At 39.1% G+C, this 15,080-nt stretch overlaps 1 protein-coding gene across 3 annotated transcripts in view; it reads right to left on the bottom strand.

Moving 5' to 3' along the window:
• The window catches only part of furinb (furin (paired basic amino acid cleaving enzyme) b), a 76,163-nt gene that overhangs the window by 59,182 nt on the left and 1,901 nt on the right, over window positions 1–15,080 (bottom strand). For all 3 annotated transcript variants that reach the window (XM_040132946.1, XM_040132947.1, XM_040132948.1), the window contains one exon: window positions 10,207–10,486. In XM_040132946.1, coding sequence (XP_039988880.1) covers window positions 10,207–10,383 — 177 coding nt within the window. In that variant the 5' untranslated portion in view covers window positions 10,384–10,486. The remainder of the gene's footprint in view (window positions 1–10,206; window positions 10,487–15,080) is intronic.

Raw genomic sequence — 15,080 nt, 5'->3', positions numbered from 1 at the left:
CAGCTTTTCTCCAAGGACCCTTCTCAGTGAAGAGAACTAACAAACACAAACAGTAGGTAGAAATAATATAATAAACTGTGCTCTCAAGTAATTTAATAGCCCGAAAACAAGTGCTACCTTTTTGAAACTTAAAATGGTGATTTTCAGTTGATTCAGCAGCGTGATGAGCTTTGAGGACAAATTTGTAAAGGTAACGCTGTCAAACCCTACCTGTTTAAATCAACAACACAAACTAAAACCTCCACACCCATCTGACACAGTTTCAACACAACACCAGGATTATAAGCATTATAAATTGCTACTTGTTATCAGGCTCTTCTGTTGAATTGCATTGAATTAGCATTATTTTCACTGACTTGAATATTACATATGTGGTGATGAAATCATAGACAGGAAGAGATAGTCTTCAGTGTAAAATCAGAAATAGGTAGAGCTCCTCAGTAGCTTGACATGCAGGATCCCTACACATGACTCACAAGATCATGAAAAAATATATATTGTTATTCACATTAGAAATCTGGATCAATTGTAATGTAAAAAAAGAAATATTGAATGGGTATTATCACATTCTCATATTGACAGAATATAACTCTATATACAAGTCTGGTAAAAAGGAGTGTATGATCACGTACTTTTTAAGTTCAAACTGATGCCAATAAAACAAAAACAAAACCAAAAACCCTGACAGATAAACAAACAGTCCAAAAGCCCTGCTAGCAATTAAATTTTCTTCTTTGAACTGTAGCCTAAAACCTGTCTGTTGGTAATGAAAGAAGGCACAGTATGATACCACAGAGAACTGATCAGTTGTTGCCGGACTCTTATTTAGTGTTTAGTTGCTTGCACTAGAGGTCAGCCAATAGTGGAATTCCAAAGGGCAATATAATAATAATGGTTTGGAGCAAGAAAAAGCCGATTAGTTGACTGACATCTGCCCCCACCCCATGAAAGACAATTTTATTAGAAAATTGGATAACTGTCGAAATGAACATCTAAGTCAAAGTAATAAATACCTAAATAATGAAATAAATACATCTTTAATGTAAAAAAAGAGAAAAATTGTCATTTAATTCAATATAGCTAACAGCTTAAAATATATTAAATAGATAAAAATATATTAAAAACATAGCTATTAGCTATATTTTATTATGTATTCAATATCTATTAAAGTCTACATGAATGATTTAAGTTGCAATTTAATATGGGGGGAAATTATACTGCAGTGTTTTTCTTAAGATTGCTGTTCAATGAAAAAAAAACTTTCAGATTAAGTTCAGTTTCCTAAAGTTAGAAACAAATGTTATCATCACAGAAGCTCTCTAGGTAATTAGGCCTATATTTGGGGAAGAATGCAGAAACACTATATAAATCAGCAGACACAACTTGAGTAACAACAAAGAGGCTACCATAAGCTTATTTAAAAATTGAATTACCCCTTTATAACCGTGACATCTGTTGGAGTTTCTATTATCACTCTTAGAAGCCATTAATGTTCGTGTATATTCCCAGGGTAAGGTGGATCCTAAAGTATGCGATTTCATTTCGTGAATGGATAGGCGGCTGGCTTATTTGGAGGAGAGGATGCCAAACTGTTAAGTAAACTAACAATTGAATAGTTTCTTTTTCTGCCTGTCTGCCTATGTTGTATTGTGGACAAAGAGCTGATACTGTTGCATTACATATTTGAGAGATAACTTTTGTGGGGAGAAATAAACTGAAAATGGGTCAGATATAACATGAATGCCATTTGTCAGCCTTGCTGTAAAATCAGTTGTTCCAGTGTTTACCCTGGGACTGCAAAGGTTTAGCCTACATTTTCTAACCCTATTGCTACAATAATGCGTTGAAGGTTTTTTTAAGGAGTGGAGGATTGCGTTCTGAAAAAATTATCTCTGATGTAGTCTACATTCAAAAACATAATTTAAAGTCCGGTGCACATTTATGGCAGCGCACTGAGTAAGTGCTACCGCTTTCCCCATCTCCAGGTCTCATTAAGTACGAGTGCCATTTTATGGGGTCTATAAAAGTTGTTTAGATTATTATCAGGAGTTAATCACATGCGCACAGATATTTTGAGCAAGAATGACCCTAAAATGATCAAATATAGCCATTGGCCAATAACTATGCTAGGCTTGCACTTATGACTAGCCAAATTCTACCGACCATGTTTGCTGGCATAACAGAGACAGTATGCTTTCAGCAGACCAGCAGTTATCTTCAGTCTAATACATTATTAATGCCATACTATACCCAACAACCTTGTCATGCTCAGAATTTATGAATAAGCTGTGTAATATAAGGTTAACTTCCATTTAAATATAAATGATCTCAAGTCACAATGACATTACCTTGACTTTGTGAATGGAGTCGTCATAGAAAAAGGTGATGTAAATCTCCCTGTGGCCAGTAGAGGCAGTGCAGCCATCGGCCAAAGTTCCGACGTTTCGAACTTAGAAAAAATCCTATTGGCGCTGATTAATCGGCCAACCCGATTAATTGGTCTACCTCTACTTTTTAATTCTTAATTTAAAGGGCCCACAACTACAAATACATTATTGTAGTCATAAACAGTGACATAAATGACATAAATGGGTAAATAAAACACACCAGTGAACGAACAGATGTGCATGCAAACAATACACATACAACAATCCCTAACTTTGCTTGCACATCACAGTGGTATTTTCACCTAGTCCCGAGTCACGACAATATGAAGTTTACACTGCACCGTACAAAAAAACTCAAATATATGTAACAGTGGAGAGCCATGGGAGTGAAGTTATTGTAGCCAAAGAAGAATACAAACTAGCAAAAGTGGTGGGTATTTTGGCTGAAGCTGAGGCTGAATTATAATGTTGCTACATTCTTCCCTGTGAACAAAAGTCGATGCCTTATAAAAAGAAAGTTCCATCTTCAATTTACTCAGAGTCCTCCTAAGTCAATAATGGGCAGATTATGAATGTGTTTAGTCTCAAAAAAGGCCTCCCTGAAGAAAAGAGACTCGAATGAAGGCGGACAATTCACAGGGATGGCTGGCTCCATATCTCAGAGGAACGGAGAGCAGTCTGATAGACTTAAGCCTTTTCCACTCACTTGATCTATACTGTCTGTTCTTAGAGTCATCCAGCCAGAATTTACACTAAAACAACATTGCTCTTTCCTTGTCTTTCAGTTCAAAACCTGACTGCAAACTTGTTATCAATGTGCTGTTAGCAGCATGCAGAACTACAATCAGGATTTTATAGGTCAAAGATTCTTTAGTTATAAAACACAGTTTTGAGTACCTTTTGAGTAATGATTTCTGTAGATCTCTGGCACCGCACCGACCCATTTTTAGGAGACATTTTTGGAAACAACTAAAAGGTCTGTGGCTGCAGGCTCCATGTAATGAAGTGGTGCATTTAAATGAGAGACAGCTCTGGGACAAGGAGGTGCACTTCACTCAGATCAGTAAACACTGAAATAAAGTGGAAGAAGACAGCGAGGAGAGGACAACTTTAAGAGGGGAAAGAGAGCACAGAGGAAAGAAGAGGGAGAAGAACTGAATCTAATTGGAGACCAGACCTGCAAACAACCTGCACATATTGAGAGTTTTAAGAAAGGAAGACATTAAAGAGGATAAGGGGTAAAAATGGCAAAGGTCCACAAAGGGAAATTAAAAGATTGCAGAGCAACAAATCCCAGTGGATTTTATAGGATATTATGGTAGCAAGAGGATGATGAAGGCATAAAATACCTCAAAGACCTGTAACAAAAGAAAAGGAATAAAGCTGTGTGCAAAATGTCAGTAGATATTACATACTTAAAGTATTTAGTGATGACTACATATTCAAGAGGGAAAGGTAAAAGTAAACACAGGAAGACAAGTTTACAAAAAGGAGCATTCACTTTCTAAGAGTCTCATTTAAATCTCAATATCTAGAACAAACAGAAGCAGGAAGTGGACTACTTTTTTGAATACAGAGCGGCTCTAAGATCTAGAACAACGCATGGAATTGTAGTGCCAAGAAAAAAATGACCCCCCCCCCCCAAACACTAGAGTCAATCTGCTGGAAATAATATGCTGGCAATTCTCTCCATGGCAACCTAATGCCAGAACAGGCTGTTGATTGGTGTGCCAGCAGGCAGACAGTCACTAGGGCTTTAGAGATGGGCTGTGAGGTAGTGAGCGGGAGCAGAAGGTTGAACCAAACCCTAAGATAACTAACCATTGCAAAAACAAACGTGCACATAAATACATGGACAGACACACAGACTGAGAAAAGAGCAGGCAGTATTTTATGAGCTCCAAAAAATGGGAAATTAGTAAGAAATTACATTATATATTTTGATATTTTAATTAATTATTTGTTTTTGATACTGAATGTATTTTATTTTAAAAACAATGCTTTGTTTACATTCATTCGTCATAAGAAAAATTAATTTGAGAAACTTCTGACACATTTTTTTGCTGTAAAGGAAACTGAATGTTGTGTGCGCGTGTCGGGCCCGCGCACCCTATTTACAGATTTACAACCTCTGGTCAGTCTTTCAAATCCGCTAATTGAAATTCATTGAAAAGACTTCAGAATGAGCACCTAGCGTCTGGGTGTAAAAATAATCAAGCTATTACAGAAGAGAGATCTGTTCAGTCTTTTCATATATGTACATTCATACTATTGATTTTCCAACAAAGGGCTCTGCAGCCGAGCTTTTTAACACACTGATTGCAATGACAAAATACAGGTTCTGACTAAAATGACCATTCAATTTCACTAACATTTCAAGTATTATGTGATTCAAATTCACTTGTGTGGTAGCACAAATTATGCTTGGGATGCTGTTGGGATGCTGCTCTTTCCAGAGCAATTTTGTCCAAGCTTTATGGATGCTGGTGTACGCATGCGATGAATAGTTACAGCCTTAAGCTACCGGACACACAGTAGAAAGGAGAAACATCTCTTTCAGTTGGACTGGAAAAAACAGGGAGAGAAAAGGGAAAGAGAGCAAGAAAACAGGAGATAAGAAAGAAAAAAGATGATATTTTTGACTGAAGTGGGGGATCTTGAAATTTGTGTGGTTTTGGAAACTCATTTCATGCTGCTTAATGATGTTGGGTAGGAAATGGTACTGCTAGAGCAGAAATAAATTAGGCCAATGTTTGTTAATCAATCTATATGAATATGAATATTTTAAATTAATAACGAACACCCTAATAGTATAACCCAACAAGCTGAAAATGTAAACACACTAAGAGTGAGTACTGCTTGTTGTACATTTTTTAGCTTCACTTAAGCAGAAAGTTAAACACATCCAAAATACAATAGAACATTTATAAATACATAAAGTTAAGTGTTACACTTAATGGGTATATGTGGTATACATAAGCGACCGAAAACTTTTTGTTGATTTTGTCAGATTTGTCATTAACATATCCATTTTGGTGACAGCAATGACATAAGTTAAAAGATAGCAAACATTTGCTTTAACTGTCTTGACACCCATGCCAAACCGGTAAAATCTAAATTTGAATATGAATGCTGGTGAGGAGCAGAGGCTATGAGACTGATTAATTCAGCATGATCTAAAAAGAATAAATAAAAAAGCTAATTTTCAGCCTTCCAAATTGGATAATTATTGCGGTGACCAAAATACTTCTTAGTAAATAAAGATAAAAAAGAAAAAAGACAAACAATCATTCTGAAAATGACTTGGGACAACAGTGTAATAGAGAGAAAAAAAAAGCTCTAGTTTCTGCTGAGAGAGAATCTTACTCTTTCTTATAATAACCTCTTGGTACCATTAGAATATATTAACACATTCGTAGACGTGCTCTATTGGGATTCGTTAGTGGCAATGGTGAAACTTCACAACTTTTATTTGGAAAGGCACTGCTTATATTCCCTTCAAAGTCCTTGGGGAAATAGAAGACAACAAATACTGCAGGTACAGGCAGTGCCTGACTGCATGCTGCAGAACAGTGTAGTATGGGTTTATGAGTGAAACTAGAGTGTTGAAGTGTGGAGATATGAACATCTCAGAACAGGTATGCACTGGAGAGGAAACAACAGGTAAAGACTGAGATGGAGAACAAGGGTGAGAGAGAATGAGAGAGAGAGAGAGAGAGAGAGAGAGAGAGAGAGAGAGATACTTTTGATGTTTCTTTTTAAGAAACTATACCTTAAAATGAGGACAGCTAGTCCACAAATGAGCACACACACACACAAACACCCATGCCTCCCAATTGTACTCAAGGCAAATGAAAGCAGGATAAAAGCAGTGACGCTGTCTGATATAATCTGCCTGTCTGACAGAGCTCACTGTACAAATCAGATTCAAATACAAAATAATCAAAATCTTCTCACCCAAAGAGCAAAGTGCCCTTGTACATTCTTAAAACCATCACTGTCATTCCTTAAGCAATAAAACATGGACTCAGTCCTGACGTGTTGTGACTGTCTCACACAGCCAACAGAGCATTAGACCAGAGAGAGAAAAAGAGTGAGTGAGAGTGAGATGTTTTCATGTATTTATTTTGCTACATTTCCTGCCAATACAGCTCATTTTAAATCGAATTGAATTGAGAAAGAGAGGGAGCAACAAGAGAGATCTGGCTAGCGGGCTGGTGCATCACACAGTTGGCAGGGTACCGTGTGCAGCATAATGGACAAAGGCCTTGGAGCACATTACATTCCACCTAGCACAGAGCAGGTGTGCGTTTGTGTGTATTTAGGGCTGTGGTGTTATGAAATTGGAAAACAGAGGTCTGAAAGAATGCAAAACTGCAGCAGGAATATTGGATTTTTAAGGAACATTATAGTAAAATCAGCTGACACAAGGTGACTGCAATCAAACATTTTCTCACTACCTGGAAATGACCTTTGCAAGACAAGAGCCAGTGGAGTGTTTTCCTGCAGTTTTTGAAGAGGGCCTCGATTGGTGGAGCAGACAGTGGGAAGCTGGATAACAAAACCTACAAGTTGTTTATTTCAGATTACACTATAGCTACGTTTCGAGCAAATTACCTATAAATAGAAAGAGACCAAGAGACCCAGATGGAGAGATGCAGGGAGAGAGGTAGAAAGACAATCTGGTGAAGAGAGAGGCTCTAGTATTAGACGTCTACTCCACAGAGCGGGCTGATTCAGTCTGTCAACACCCACAGAACCTGCCCATCCTCATAAAAACAATGATTCTGACTCGGCTCACCAAGAACACAACATGACATTTAGCTCTAAACCCTGGTCTGGAACTCCCACGCAGACACAAAACCATTATTGGGGGAAAAGAAAAAACAAAAAAACACACACACATATTAACATATTACAGAGAAACAAATATAACAATGCTCTGTGTCAACTTGTAAAATACCAATGCACACTGGGAAGTCTCAATGACATTTAAGCTTAAAAACCCACTGTTGAACACAGCAGGTTTTTAAGCGTAAATGTCGCACACGAGCGTGCTTTCTTGCTCTCACACCCACTTAAGGAAAATTAAGCTGAAACATAATGAGTGAATCTGAAAATACATAAAGACGCACCAAGAAAATAAGGCATCTCGGAGCACTGCAGTGAACAAATAATCAGTTATGTGATGATCCTGTAATCACATTAGTGATAAAAATCCCATTACCTCCCAATTATACATCAGCCTCCTTGTTCTCTTCAAGTGCCCTGTAGAACAGCCACTAAGGATGATGGAAAAATGACTAAGCTGTTTCCCTTCTAAGCCCCCAGCCCTACAAAGCCTTGCCTAACCCAAACCCTCACATATCCCAACACTGTACTTTCAGAGCGCGCACACTTGACATATTCTGTGGATGATCACGCTCTCAACGCACCCACTCAGGGACTACAGACTAAAATAAAACTTATTTGGGTGCCTCTGTTAAACAATGACTGAGGATGTACTCCCACAAAATCTTATTCCACACAGTGGATAATACTAAATTTCACCCTTCCAGTTGTCCAACACTCATGCTTTTCGTAATACCACACTCCATTAGCTATCCTCCTTTTTTTTTTTTTTTTTTTGCTATTTTCTCCCACATGTTCTCACACACATCCTGCTATCACCATGTCACTCTCTACTCTTTTCGTATTTTTCCAATGGGAATGGGTCAATTATCGCAATTCTTTCAACTCTCTTTCCTACTCTTGTTTTATTATACATCTTCAACCTCTCTAAATTTGTGGACGTCCATATCCTCTGTTGGAATATCTGCTTCTAACATCAAAACTGCAAAAAAAAAAGCTCTACTATTGCATTTCTTCAGCTAAAAATAACTGTAAAGGAGACAGACATTTTGTGAGCTACGGTGTAATGCAACCCAGAACCACAGAAAAAAAAAAGTGTTGGTTGGCTGGGGTAAGGTGAGTGGGTTTTTTTTAGGGCCCACTTTGTGAAATGGGGCTACAAAGCTCTTTCGTGCTCTGGGACCTGAGCAGCTTAATGTCACGTGCACTAAAATGACAAACTGGCATATGGCATCAGAGATTCAGTAACAGACAGCCGTCTTAGAGGACTCTTTCCTGTGCCTACCTCCAGCTCTTCTCCTCTGACACAATCACTAATAAACAGAAGGGAAATATTAAGCTGTACATCTCCCTGTTAATCTAGTGGTTTAACAGGCAGAGTAGAGGCTGGAAATGTCTTTGTGGTTGGGTGAAATGAGGGAAGGAGAGATAAACAGGAGAAAGAAAGCAAAAGTTTTTTGGGAAGGTGATCACATAGGGAATATGAGAGAAAGAAGAACTGCCTCGATGGGAGGATGAGATACTTTTTTTGCTCCATAGCACTGTGTCCCTGACCCCCTGGGTGATTTTCTAGAGTATGTATGTGTGTTCTGTGGGCAGAATATTGAACATTTCATTTAAACCAATTCACTAAGTCTAGATATTGATTCTCTATCTAGAATTCACATAAGCAATTAAGAGTGAAGTCTGTTAGGGTCCAATATACTTAATGTAAGTTTTCTTTCAGTCTGTAGTACACTAGTTTTAGACTGTTGGAACAACTGCAGCTGTCCAAATAAATACTAAATAAACTCCAGATTCAAGCAGAACATAAGCCCCTTAGATAAATTCAATGTTAAGTCACATGGATACAATTTAATATAATGGGGTGGACAATAAAGTGCATTTAATAATGACACACAGATTGTTGTAAATCCATGTGACAACTGTTTGATACTGGGATCCTGTATGATAACAGGGAGACTAAAAACATCTGGATTTGCACTCCAGACCAAGCTCTATCTTTGACAAAATAAAGACAGCAAAGATAAGCCCGAATTAATTTTACAAACTTCTCCTTTAGAAAATCCTCTTTATTTGAGATGGGGAGAAGTGGGGTGGGAATATGCTGAACCTCCTACGCATGTTCCTATAAAGTAATCCAGAGGGCTGTTCAGTGGCGTGTGTAGCACTCCACAAAGACGTATGCAAATGAAGTTAAGTCTGAAGTGGAGCAACACGGGAAGAGGGGACCAAATAGCTACTCTCTGTCAACTGCTGAGCACAAATATGGAAAAAGTTAGTCTTGGGAGCATTTTGATATTCAAGGGACCTAACACACCACTGAAAGAACAATAAGTCACTACTTCTCCCCCCACCACCGCTATTCTTCAACTTTTCTGACAATTGTTTTTCTTTACCGTATCTGCATCTGTGTGTAACAACAGCTCAATAAATTAAAATGACTTGGCTATCCCCAAAAACAAGAACCTAAAGTTTTAGCAATAACATTTAACTACCAACATTAAAATTAAATATAACACCTTTCTTTAAACCCTAAAATAAATGCCCATTATTCCTATTTCTAACACTACTCTGTAAACATAACTGCCTGCCAGTGTGTTGGGAAATCATGCATGCCCCACTTAAGCTTAAGAAATGGAGGAGGCCACCCTTTTGCAAACTGTTGCAGAAACAGGAATGCCTGGAGGTGTCGTGTCAGGCTCTCTGGTGCTTGCCTTTGATGTACAACAACTCTGTAACAATGATGTTATCCTGTAAGCCAAAGCTGTAAATGGATACAGTCTCAAATGAAGTGATATAGGTGATTATTAAATATGAGAGCAGCTCGTGCAAGCACACACACACACACACACACACACACACACACACACACACACACACACACACACACACACACACACACACACACACACACACACACACACACACACACACACACACACAGTATACTGTAAGCAGAACTTACATTGCCGAGGTTGATGAAACCATGTTCCCTGGCGATGCGGTCAGCCTCCTCTGGCCCCCCATTGATCTGGACAGCCCAAGTGTTGGTGTAGACCTCTGCAGCATCAATCCACTTCAGTTCCGCTGTCAGGGGGACAAGGACTGTCCATAAGTGCAGCAGGGCCACTCTGGCATCCATGAAAAGAAGAACACTTCACAGGGCAGTCGATCCGTTTGTTTGTCACTGCTTCCAAGGCAGAGCGGGGCTGCTCTACCTTACAGCAGCAAAGAAGCACAGTGGCCTAGAGATGAGAGGAAAGGGCCAGCTATTAACACAAACATGGCCTTCTTAACTGGGTCACTCTTGGGCCTAGATTACCGACTGCTCATACCATTCAGAAAACAAACCCAAAACTGCAGCAAAAATAAACAGCACACCCACAGATCTTATCATGCATCATACTTAGCTCACTGTCCACTGTCAAAGTCAGGAAAAAAACACATCTTAATAAATGTGAAAAGCATAAATATTAGGTCAATACAGAGAAGGGCTCTCCCAAAAATGGAATTATTTTTCAACCCTCCCTCATCTTTTTCAGACCTGAAATGGAAATGTATGATAATGATATACAGTAGGCATGTTGCTGCAATACAGGATGAGCTCCAAGAAAACCAGTACACAGCTAGGTGTTGCAACTAGAGAGGCAAGGCGTCTGAGGGAGAGGATATTTAAACTCTTGCTCGGACACTGCTCTTAATTTAAGCATGTTCCAAAATTTTAATTCATCCAACTACTTATTAGGCATGAAAAAGTACTGTTCAACATATTTTCATCGAATAGTAAATGAACAAGCGGGATAAAGAGGACCATTAGGATAAGCCTGTTCAGACTGGAAAATTCTGCGGACCTTTGTAGCTCTTTGAGTTGTAGGAAAGGAGTCTATAAATCACATATAAAAAGGAATGCTTTGTGGTAAATTAACCGACTCTTAGTGACAAAAAAGATGATAGGGTGTGGGAATCTGCTAAGTATATCAGTTCACCCTGAGAAAGATGAAGAGGAGGGAGGGCATGCAGGTCTAAATGCCAGTCCAGTCCCACTGCTGATCCCAGTCCCCCAATGTGGCATCATGGTGCCATTCAGTGAGTCAATCTCTGATACACCGAAAGAAATAGGAGCTACTGCAGGTGCCCCATCTTAGCCATTGTGAATTAAACAAATCAAAGTCTGTTGTGTTCACTTATGACTTTGCTGCTTTTTTCCTAGGAGTTTTAAAAATTCAAAGAAATTTGATTTCCGATATAAACACTCTTTACAGGTACAGAAAGGGCTGTAGGGTGGGCGAAAACAGCTGAGCCCATGGACTGGTTGTTATTGTCATTGCCATGGCAGGATGTTCTAGTCAGTGTGTGTGCGTGTATGTATATTTTTTTATTATATATATATATTTTTTATTTTTTATTTTAATTTTTATTGTTTTTATTTATTTATTTATTTATCTTTCTTTCTTTTTTGGTGAGTCGGTTCGTCTCTCTGTCCAACACTCGAGTCCAGAGCATACATCTTGACAGCTACTATCTCCACATGGTGAAAAAAGGAAAAATAAGTGCCCCAGTAAGGTGTTACGACACCACGAGCTGCTACAATCAATGTGCCTTGGCAAAGACTTGAACTCTGATGGATGGTGGTGTCTAACACACCCAAACTCTCCCACAGGTGTTCAGTTCAATAGAGTTTTGGTCAACTTCCAACATATTTCATCTACTATCACTATTAGGCCGTAATGTTTACTCTTAGACCAGAAATATCAAAATCTAGCTGTCAGTTCAAGTTGAGTTTTCCTCTAAGGTCAAATTGTCAACTTTAGAATAAAAAACAGGATATTAATGGTTCCCAGAGGATGACTCATGTTTTGGTGACCGTCTGCCCTTTCCACTGCCACCACAACCAGGCCAAAGGTAGGCCTGAATATATTCGTCCCAATGGCCAAACTGCAATAAAAATAACTGAGCATATTCATGCTCCCTAAAAGATGATACATTTATTTTAAGCGCTCAGTGATATTTTCTCTTGCTTCGACCTTACATCATACTGTCAATTGTGCTCACATCTCATGATCTAGTAAGCAGATTGTCATGATCTTTGCTCAGCAGCACTGGCTCCAAAGGAGATAAATGCTTTATAATGACCATGTGGTCTTGCCTCTATGGCCACTCTATGCACAAATTAATATTTTTTTGCCCCATTCCTTTAAGGCTCTTAGAATAGCTAAATCATCAGTGTGGTGTTCATTCTATCAAATAATTTCGAATTTTGGAGTGTAATGAAGATTGCAGTCTTTAGGGGCTGCTTTGTGGCTTGAGACTTTCAGTCTTGTTAACGGACTTTTGAAAATCAATGGGACTTCTGCAAGGTAAGGCAAACTTGCAGTAGAGCAGACTGTTCCACTGACGGTGGCTGAGTGTGTTTAGACTCATAGGCATTAAATGCGAAAAAAAAAAGAATGTACTTTCGCAGTGCATTCCAATTAAGTGGTGATTATTTTGGCAGTAGGTGGAAGTGTCTAAAAGCAGTCTGATAAAATAGATGGCACCTAGTAACAATTGAAAATAGCGAAAATAAGGCACACGACAGCAAAGACAGTCCAGTCATACTAGGGAACACTCTGGGGATATGACGACATGTTTTGTCAAAGTACAGTATATCTTAAGATGGTCTTAGCCTACAGACCTAAAAAAGGACTAAGAACATCTTAGCCTTTCGACGTTTGCCACAATTGCTTAAGCTTGGACCATGTTAAACATCTCACAAAAGAATATCCTTTCAAGAGGTTCCAATTTTAGTGAAGTGCATCAACATTGATTTTTTACACAGGGGATATGGGTCCTGTCTTGCCCTTTTTTGAGGACTTGGAAAATAAAACCCACTAACTCTAATTGAAAGAATGCCTATTGGCAGTGGGCAGTTTGAAGCTTAGCAAGGCAGCTGGTTTGAAGGTAAGCTATTTCTTGCCTTTTGTTCTCCCTTAAAATCTATTTCTCCAAAAACAGGGAAACATTTCAGAACTTTTTACCAACGCAGAGGATGCCCTCACCCTTCATTCAACCATACAGTTATTGCTTGCTTCTAGGAGCAAACTATTTTAAGAGTAGAAGCTCACCGAATACATCTGTGCTTTCACAGATACATTTAGAAGTGGGTGTGATTTGAGCGCAGCAGGAGAGGTGGTGGAAACATGACCAGGGGCTGTCAGTCTTCCTGTGGAGCAATTCTTTTAAGCTCATTAGATTCTAGGCTGGAGTCATAAAAAAAGGGGCAGGGGGTCTGCTGTCACTGAGAGGGCTGAGATAGGCATAGATGGAGTGACAGTATACAGCATTTTGGAAATTAACAGGCACATAATAACATAACACCCAAAACACCTTCTCTCAAAAGCCTGTAGAGGAGTTAACAAGAGGCTGCTTACTCTTACAATATACATCAAAGGCCTAAAATTGAGATGAAACTTCAAACCACAGGAGAATTTAAGACTTTAGGATATAAACTACAATGAAAATAGAAAATCAATTGATAACCTCTTTTGAGATTAATAGCACACTTTCAGTGAGTGAGCCAGTGCAAATGCAGGGGAGGATAAGTGACCTGTGGTGTGCTAAAATAACATGGGCAGTTTAGAATTATTCATTCAGCACTTTCTGTTTCAAGCAATTGACAGACCTCCAAATGTAGTTCAGTATCTCATGGTGATAAGAATGGCAAGAGATTTTGATCAAAAATTTCTGTTTTTTCTAAACAAACAAAAACATAACACAATTTCTCAACCATGGAACAGAACAGCAGCAGCAACAACAACAGGTTGTTCCTTTCAAAACACTTTGCTTAGACATCCTGTCTAGAAAATTTATAACTAGTAATCCTCTCCTCAGCAATGACAGCTGAGGTGCCGTGGAGGAGTGCACTTCACCCTCAACTGCTCCAGTGGAGCTGCTCAGTGGCCAACACAAAAAGACTGTGTTGTACAAACTAAACACAGAATGATTCCTATCCTTTGACGCCCCCTCACTATTTAACTACACTGAGAAGACGGGAGATCAATCAGCAATGTGTTTTCATTATTGTCAAGATATCATCATTAAGCCCTGGGGCAACAGCCTCTACACTGTTGGATATTCTACAGACTTGTAGAATAATGTCCCCACATTATCGATATCAAGGCACTGAATCAAACACCATCTGACATTTGATTTTACAGGAACAGCCCAGATCTAGATCTATCTCTTGTAAAGTACAGTAGTATAAGAGAAGACTTTGAGTTAGAGAACTGGGCTTGAGACCAGAAAGTTGCCAATTTGATTTTCCTACCCATCGGGAAAATGTGTATGACCTGGAAAACACTTGACCACCAGCTGTTCCAGAGTTTAGTGAACAGCAGCAGCAGGCTACGGTTACATGAACATGTCCAATAGTGCAAATGTAATATATCTGACAAACATGTGCCATCAGTTAAACTTCCTATACATTAGTATCACTCCGGAAAGATGTGAAAAACAGAATTCGACAGAATAACAGATCCACTCCTGTTGGGGATGAACCGACGGTTTCCATTGGTAATGACAAGCACACAGAGCTGTGACAGAACATATGCAGATCTCTAGCTCTATTTCAGGCTTCCCACCAGCCAAATCAACACCCACCATGTGCTCTGGGCTGCCCTCTCATAGAAAACTAAGGCACAGGAGAGAGCTGTATTTGTGAAGTACCACTGATAGCCAAGATTTCGGTCCTGAGAGGTAAAATTGATCCAGGTTACAGTGCAAATGGAAAAACAGAGGCACTGCACGGGCATGTTGTGCTCAGTCAGGACAGCGCTTCACAGCTGGAAGTGAGCTGTACGC

This window comes from Xiphias gladius, chromosome 8 (assembly GCF_016859285.1).
Source record: "Xiphias gladius isolate SHS-SW01 ecotype Sanya breed wild chromosome 8, ASM1685928v1, whole genome shotgun sequence".
In the NCBI taxonomy this organism is placed as follows: domain Eukaryota; kingdom Metazoa; phylum Chordata; class Actinopteri; order Istiophoriformes; family Xiphiidae; genus Xiphias; species Xiphias gladius.
This window is presented reverse-complemented; position numbering and strand designations above follow the sequence as displayed.